Genomic DNA, 8,283 nt, shown 5'->3' with positions numbered 1-8,283 from the left:
CCAAAATACACAGAAAAATGTTTTTCTCCATAAAAACAAAAACAAAGAAGTGATAACCCACACTTCCAACGTCAAATAAAGTAAATCCCCAATAGAGGGAGCAATAACATCACATTTTATTGAACCATCTTGATAGCAAGTCTTAAATTGCCACTTCAACATATGCAAAAACATGTCCCTAAAATACTTTTTTACAAGTATTTTAGGGTTTAAATAAGTCTAAATTCTGATATATAAATAGAAAAAAAAAAGGCTAAAAGATATTTTTGGTAAAAGGATTCAGAAACTTAACATTGAATATTCTGCAAATGGTAATAGTTTTGCAATTATGGGCCATTAAAATAGAAGTATTAAAAAAAAAGACAAAAGAGATTCAGCTCATAAACCATTTAATTGAGATAAATATTCATTAGGAATCATTGCAGCAGACACGATTAGACTGGATTTCAGATGTAAATAGCTTCTGCCAAGTAATGAGTCTTCCAAGAAATATAATTGGTCACATGTAAAAATTTGCTTTATTTCTGATACAATACGTACAAAACATTCGTTCAAGAAAAGAGGAAAAGCGTTGCGAGTTAAGCGCGGTAGAAAAGTGCTGCTTTGTAAAAGGATCTGTGACGGATGAGCAAAATTGAAGTTTTATTCTTGCTTTCGAGGAAAGTGTTCCAGAAAATTATGGGATTTGAAGGAATTCAAGTCTCATTTTAAAGTGTTATATTTGAAACCTGTGTGGCTCTCATAAGGCATTTTGGCCAAACATTGCAGTAGAATATCACACGTAGATGCACAAAAATTGGGGTCTATTTTACAATTAATTGTGTTTTTAAGACTTCAAAATCAAATATTTAATTCTCTTTTAGGTGCGATTTGTGATGTTGAAGCTCTGAGAATGTTAATATCTAAAGAAAAACTTCTAGAACAATAAATATCTGAACAGTTTTTATTATTTTTTTAAGCTGCTGCTAAATAAATCTAATTGTCACTGTTGAACAAAGCAGAACTAACAGTTTATAAGGATAAGAGCCCACATTTTTTTCTTCATCAAAGCACAGTTTGATTTTGTCTGCAGAGAAAAATCACACACTTTGCAGAAAAGCTTTCAAAGTGCCAAAGATCGATCATAAATAGCAAATCAATAAATACACGTAACAGAAATTAATTTGTAATTACCACTTTTGCACAGTGCCCACGCCCGAAAAAGTCGAAATAATGCAACATCATCTCATGCTTGCTTGATATTTAAGTGATAGAAACTGCACATGTACTCAAAGTCTCCACCTGTTACAAAAGGTCAGTGAGGACACTCCAAATCTTAAAGAGAGACCTACAATGTTTATGAAAAGTCTCCAAAGCTGACATTAATCTGACAGTGAAGTTTAAACTAATAACCACAAGCATGGCAGTCACCACCCAAACCACTGAAATGCTGCTACTTTCTTTGTGTTGGACGTTGAAGTCAAGCGGGCCGACTCAGCCACTCTTGTAGCTGCTGTCGCCGCTGCGCTTCACGCGAGAACGGATCATCTCCTTCGACACCTTCTTGCAGTCTTTGGCCAAACCCAAGAAGCACATGAGGTCTATGAAGGCGGTGGTGAGGTTGAGCTTGGAGCCGAACTCGCTGGCGGCGTAGTCGAAGGGAAACGTGTGATGGTAGTTGTGGAAGCCTTCGCCTGAAAAGCAAAAAGAGTCCAAATGAAATAAGAAGCTGAATTTAACTCGATGCTTTGAACAGGAATGTTGCATGTGATTAATAATGTGATTTGATAAAGTGGCTAATTGTCTTGGGTGAAAAAGATCTAAAAAGGCTGACCATCGGATAATTCAATTCACAAGGTACCATAATCTAATTCACAAATATCTGACCCCATTTGGAACATCACTGCATCTGTTTTTAGTTCAAAAGCCTCACACTGTCCTGTGAACGATCGGACGACATTCGCCTTTGAGAACTTGTCGAGTAAAAAACAGCAATGAATTTTGGAGGTAAAAAGTTTTTTTTTTTTTTTTTTTTTTTACATTCAATTCAATCTTTGAAATAACAATTTATTGATTAAAGTAAAGTGACTGATCGGTCGGCAGTGAAAGCTCCAGTAATAATGAACCAGCGAGGCCAAGTGGGCCCCATGTGGTTTAACCCTTGAGCTCTCTATGGGGTCCAGATGACCCCACCCTTATATTGGTGTGTGATCCCTCCCATGACAAAGGTGGACAGGATTCCATGTCTGTGAAGATGAAAAATCCTGTCTTGTGGGGTCCCGATGACCCCACTTTTAATGTAAACATGCCTAGGATAGCACAAGGATTAAAAGTAGGCAGAAAATGTGGCCCTCCACCTGCGTTTGCCAACATTGGCTTAAGTGGACACTAAGAGCCACAGCCAGCCACCCCATGGACAGCAGAGCTCGCTAGATCGATCCAGCGGAGCTCACTGTCTCACTACAGCACAGCTGGCTAGCATGTTTCAGTGGAGCTTGCTAGCTTGCTACAGAGGCACTCGCTAGCATGCAACAGCAGCTAGCTCAATACAGTGGAGCTTGCTAGCTCACAACAGAGTAGCTCGGTAGCATGTCATAGAGTAGCTTGCAAGCATGTTACAGATTACCTCGCTTTAGAGGCACTCGTTAGCATGTTACAGTGGTGCTCGCTAGCTTGCTACAGAGGCACTCGCTAGCATGCTACAGCAAACCTCGCTAGCTCGCAACAGTATAGCTTGCTAGCATGTTACAGAGTAGCTCGCTTCAGAGGAGCTCGCTAGCATGCTACAGCAGAGCTTGCTAGCTCGCTACAGAGGAGCTTGCTAGCATGTTACAAAGTAGCTCACAAGTACTGTATGTTACAAAGTAGCTCGGAAGCATGTTACAGAGTAGCTTGCTAGCATTTCACATAATAGCTCGCTAGCATGTTTCAGAGTAGCTCACTTCAGAGGAGCTAGCTAGCATGCTACAGCAAAGCTTGCTAACATGCTACAGAGGAGCTCACTAGCATGCTCTATCAGAGCTTGCTAGCATATTACAGAGTAACTCACAAGCACGTTGCAGAGTAGCTTGCCACAGAGGAGCTCGCTAGCATGCTACAGCAGAGCTAGCCAACATACTACAGCAGAGCTCGCTTGTTTGCTACAGAGGAGCTCGCTAGCAGGTTAGAGAGGAGCTAGCTAACATGCTACAGATGAGCTCGCTAACATGCTACAGCGAAGCATGCTAGCTTTCTATAGAGGAGCTCACTAGCTTGTTACAGTGGAGCTCACTAGCTTGATACAGTGGAGCCCGCGAGCACGCCACGCCGTCCACCGGACGAGCTTACCCACCAAGTCCCCACTTAAGCCAATGTGGGCAAACACAGGTGGGGCTACCACAGAAACTGTAAACAAACCCAATCTGGGCCCACATTTTCTGCCCACTTCTAAACCATACGGGGCCCATGGCTTTCCTGGCTGGGCTGCAACCCGGTTTCCCTTCACCTCTGTGTAAATTTTGACAACATGAGTGCATCTCTGCTCACAGAGCATTTGTCACTCAGAGGCAGCTGTTGGTCCCCAGATTCCACAATCCGTATCCGATCAATAAATTCACACGGATGCAACACTGTTGCAGCGTCTGTTATAGATGTCAGTTTAAAGACCTACTCTGATGGAAATTGTATTTTTAACATGCTCTTGTGGTATTTTTCTCATGATGGAGGTCATATATGAAGTTTAAAATGGCATTTCTAAGTATTTTTGTTTGAAGTGTTTTTGCTTTAAGCTAGAGGGAGAGAGGGTAAAATGACGTCCCACCCACAACTCGTACATTTCTGAAAAAAACACTACATCCTATAAAACAGCACAGGTTCTATGATTTTGGCTAAAAGCGGCATAACTGTCATTAAAAGAGCACAGCGAATCTTTTTACAATAGATCAAAAGATGATTGGAGCGGGACAAGAGAGTCATTTAATTTGCCAATACACCACAACTGCAGCAAACATAAAACAATTTCACAAATGCAGCAGCCATGCAGAATGTTCACATGCATTATTCATGCAGCTGCATTCTATATATACCCTAAAGCGGGCTACAGGAGGATTTTTTTGAAGTCGTTTCATATTTTTGGCTGTAGCCTGACATAATAAACACATGTATCTTTTCAGAACCCATGTTAACATCAGAGCAAGTGCGGTTCATTTGGGGAGTTCTTAGGGGTTAAATCAATTGTGAAAAGAAATAAAAGAGTAATACCTCCAGTTTAATGGAAAATTCTAAGTTATTTGGTTACAAAAACTTTAAAACTATTAAGTCAAATTATTGTGGGTGGAATTAAAAAAAGAAATCTCAAACATTTAACACCTAACCACAATTCAACTGTCGGAGGACAACTCCCATTGCTGTATGTGAGGTCTAGTCAGATTAATCCTTGACTTGTATTATCCATTTTCCAAGAACCAGACTCTATTGTAATCTCTGGGATTAAAAAATAAAAAAAGGCAATACAGAACAACCAACATAAACTTCAGTGGATGGAAAGAAGCAGTCTATATCAATAAAGGAAACATGCAGTTTGTCTAAATTGTACAATCTTATGTATTCAGAATCATTGTCTGGAACGTTCACACCAGTGAAGCCAGACATGGAAAAGTGGTAAAAAAAGAGATTTAAAACTAATTGTACACTTTCTTATCAGCAATGCCGACCAGCTCTACATTTAAGCTCTGAAACTGTCACAGCGAGGACAAAACAAACATCAGCCCTGGATTAGACTACGGTCACAAATACAACCGCCACCGCGCGATGAGGAGGGATCATCAGCCGCAGCCCGATCTTTTGAAAATTGTTGGCGTGGTCATGATTGTAGACAGCAGCAGTCAGTTGTCGGGGATGACGGCACTATGAAATTGGCTGGGTGTTTAGGTAGCCGTGTGGTTGCATTTTGGATGCAAATATCCACAATATTTTGTCATATTAGGACTAAAATAAATGTTTAAAAAGTATACTTACCAACAGCACTTAAAGCAACGAAGGCGTTTTCCCTGGGATTAATGGTCTTATCGTACGGCCGATTTCCCCACATGTGAGCAGCGCTGTTGACCAGCCAGGTGGCGTTGAGAACCAAGGCGTACCTCAGGAGTCCTGGGATGAAGTACGCCACAACCAGGGATTCTCCCCAGAAGTACCAAGGTACCAACGTGGGTACGAGGAAGCAAAGCAACAACACAGAGAGCTTGTAGTGCCTGAAAGATACAAACTGCATCTCACACAGAGTCCTTTTATAGGGTGTGTGTGTGTAAGTGTAGGAGGCTATGTACAATGTAACAAGAAATGTAAAACAACATGATATAACTGTAGTCCCAGTTATAAGTAGATATATAGCATTACCTGCAATAATGCTACTGTGAATGCTACTAGCTGAATATGACCGCTGAAGATGCTAGAGCTGATAGCTGAAAATGCTGAAAGTGAAAGCTTGGCAAATTATTAGCCAACTGCCAAATTAGCCAAAAATAAATGAACTGGAAAAATGCCTAATTTTGCCAAAATAGCTAGCATGATGATAAAATATTAGCTCGACTTCTAATTTGCCTAAAGAACTTTAAAAAAATGTGTTATTTTACTAAAACAACTAGCATGAGGGAAAAATATTAGCTAAAATCAAAATTAGCCTATAGAATTTAAAAACAGTCTAATCTTGCCAAAACAGCTAGCATGAAGCTAAAATATTAGCTAAAAAATTCCTAAAGAACTTAAAAAAAGAAGTCTAATTTTGCCAAAACAGCTAGCATGATGTTAAAATATTTGCTAAACTCAAAAATTGCCTAAAGAACAAAAAAAAGTGTTATTTTACTAAAACAGCTAGTATGAGGGAAAAATATTAGCTAAAATAAAATTTAGCCTATAGAATTTAAAAACAGTCTAGCTTTGCTAAAACAGCTAGCATGATGTTAAAATATTAGCTAAACTCTAAAATTTCTTGAAGAACTAAAAGAAAAGTCTAATTTTGCTAAAACAGCTAGCATGATGCCAAATATACTAGCTAGACTCCAAATTACCTAAAAAAAATGGAAAAATGTCTAAATTAGCAAAAAACAGTTAGCATATTGCTAAAATGAAAGATAAATTCCAAATTACTCTTAAAGAATCAGTAGTTGCTGAACATTTTAAAGTTTAAATTGTGTTTAGCTGAAAGTATGAGGAATAATTTTCAAAGTGCACTAAGTTTTTGAAGGATTTTAGCATGGGTATATTTTGCTCAATATTTTAAAAACTATACAATTATGAATACCAAAAGTACAAGCAGTAATGTCAAGAATGAGCTGAATGTTTTGATACTAGGGTTGTTGAAATCTGAAAGTGTGAATAAATTTTTAAACATAGAGAAAGGAGAAAAAGCGCCATTAGCCTAATAAATAACTAAATCCTGACTTTCACAAGCACCTCGTTTTTAAATATATAAAGTGAATAACGCATTTGAGGCCTCAAAGTGAAATTTCCCCAAACCCTGTAGAAGTCTGCCATTATGTTTCAATGTTGTGTAGGAATTTTTTGAAAAGCACATTGTGTGATGGCAAATTCAAGGTTGTTTTAAGACTGATAATTTAGTAAGATATCAAGAAAACACTTCGTTCAGACTTTCTGGAGACGATGATAACACATACAGTATAAACTAAAAGTCAGGCTGGCTTGGAAAAACATTTTTATATCAGTTTTTTTAAACGTTTGAACATTAAATTACTGGTCTATCTTTTTGATGTACTTAACAATTATCTAATTTTCTTGCTTTTTTGATAAAACACAAACTACACATAGAATCAAAGTGATGACATGCTCTTACCGTCTCTGGAACATCACCACGCTGTCCGCCTTCAGGTCTGAAAGCTCCAGTTTCTGTCCCCTCTCGATGACATCAGGGTGCTTCCGGACCAGGAGCCACCCAATGTGGGAGAAGAAGAACCCCCGCGTGGCATTGTGGGGGTCTGCGTCGGTTTCGGAGTACTTGTGATGGGCACGGTGGTCCCTCGCCCACTCAAAAATGTCATTCTGGACAGAGGAAAATAATCCCACAACCACCAATAAACATGCAGTTTCAGAGACCAGAGACATGTGATAGTAATTAAGAAACTTCCAAAAAAAATATATATATTACATTTAAAGGGCCTTATAGATTTTTGTCAAGTTATATATACATAAAAAAAAGAAAAATGTTCATTTTTAAAACCCCACTCCAATCATCATTTACTCTATTGTTCCCAGTTGTCTTTAAATTATGATGAGGAAGTTTTTAGGTGAATAAAAAAAAAAAAGTCTAAGTTCATGAGAAATTTGCCTCTCAATTGTGGGCTGGCGTGAAAGTAAGCCTGCACTGATATCCCATCATCCCCGGTTTTACACGCTCTCCCTCTAGTTTACAACCCCATGCATACAGTAGTGGAGCAACAAAAATGGCGAGAAATATTGGAGCCATCCGGTCGTACTCAGAAATGCAGTTTTAAGCTTAATTTTCTTTATATATGTCCTCCATTATGATAAAAATGCAACAAGAACGTTCTGAAAACACATTTTCATTGGAGTGGGTCTTTAAGTATTTATGTATTTTCTTTAATCTTTTTTTTTTACCTGGAACGCCATGGAGTTGGAAAGAGCGAGGAAGACTCTGAGAGGAAAAGACCCCTTGTAGGATCTGTGGCTCCATAGTCTGTGAGCACCAGCGGTCACACCTAGAGCACTCAGGAAGTAGCACACGGCACCTGGAAGCAAAGAAGAGTCAGACACTTTCTAGAAAACCGTCCTTTCCATATTCACACCCCCGAGAGCAGAGCCACAGGGACGCCGCGTTCTTTTTATAACACTTTGATCTTTCTGTTCCGAGGCGAGTGGGGGAACAACACGCCACCCCCCTCCACACCTCTGTTGTTCTAGAACTGCTGAATGTGTTTCTATGTGAGGCCCAGACAAGACTGTCCACGATCTGAGACCCAGAGACTTCTGACTGGCAAAGAGCATTCTCTTGTGGTGCCATGCGGCGCACAATGGGCTGTCTATATAGGAGGTGATTGTGCTTTGTTTCCACCGTGGAATATTATGCAGCTCAGCATTGCAGAGAGAAGGAAAATGATGCGTTGCCAAAGTCAAGACAAAGTTCAGATTGTTTGAGAATATGGGTCAGGCCTCGACTGTCTACATAAGTCAGGTAGAAACTGTAATTATTCAACGAACTGTCAAATTTAAAATACTTTAAATATTTTTGTGTATGTGTGGTAAAGTTCAACAAATCTAAAAAGTAAAAATTTAAAATACTTTAAATATTTTTGT

At 39.0% G+C, this 8,283-nt stretch overlaps 1 protein-coding gene across 3 annotated transcripts in view; it reads right to left on the bottom strand.

The window, feature by feature from the left end:
• Window positions 1–372: 372 nt before the first annotated feature.
• Window positions 373–8,283, bottom strand: part of scdb (stearoyl-CoA desaturase b) — a 17,042-nt gene continuing 9,131 nt past the window's right edge. For all 3 annotated transcript variants that reach the window (XM_024296464.2, XM_024296465.2, XM_024296466.2), the window contains 4 exons: window positions 7,588–7,718; window positions 6,806–7,011; window positions 4,975–5,207; window positions 373–1,673 (listed from right to left, as the gene is read on the bottom strand). In XM_024296464.2, the coding sequence (XP_024152232.1) occupies window positions 1,474–1,673; window positions 4,975–5,207; window positions 6,806–7,011; window positions 7,588–7,718 (770 nt within the window). In that variant the 3' untranslated portion in view covers window positions 373–1,473. The remainder of the gene's footprint in view (window positions 1,674–4,974; window positions 5,208–6,805; window positions 7,012–7,587; window positions 7,719–8,283) is intronic.

This window comes from Oryzias melastigma, linkage group LG15 (genome assembly GCF_002922805.2).
Source record: "Oryzias melastigma strain HK-1 linkage group LG15, ASM292280v2, whole genome shotgun sequence".
Taxonomy (NCBI): domain Eukaryota; kingdom Metazoa; phylum Chordata; class Actinopteri; order Beloniformes; family Adrianichthyidae; genus Oryzias; species Oryzias melastigma.
This window is presented reverse-complemented; position numbering and strand designations above follow the sequence as displayed.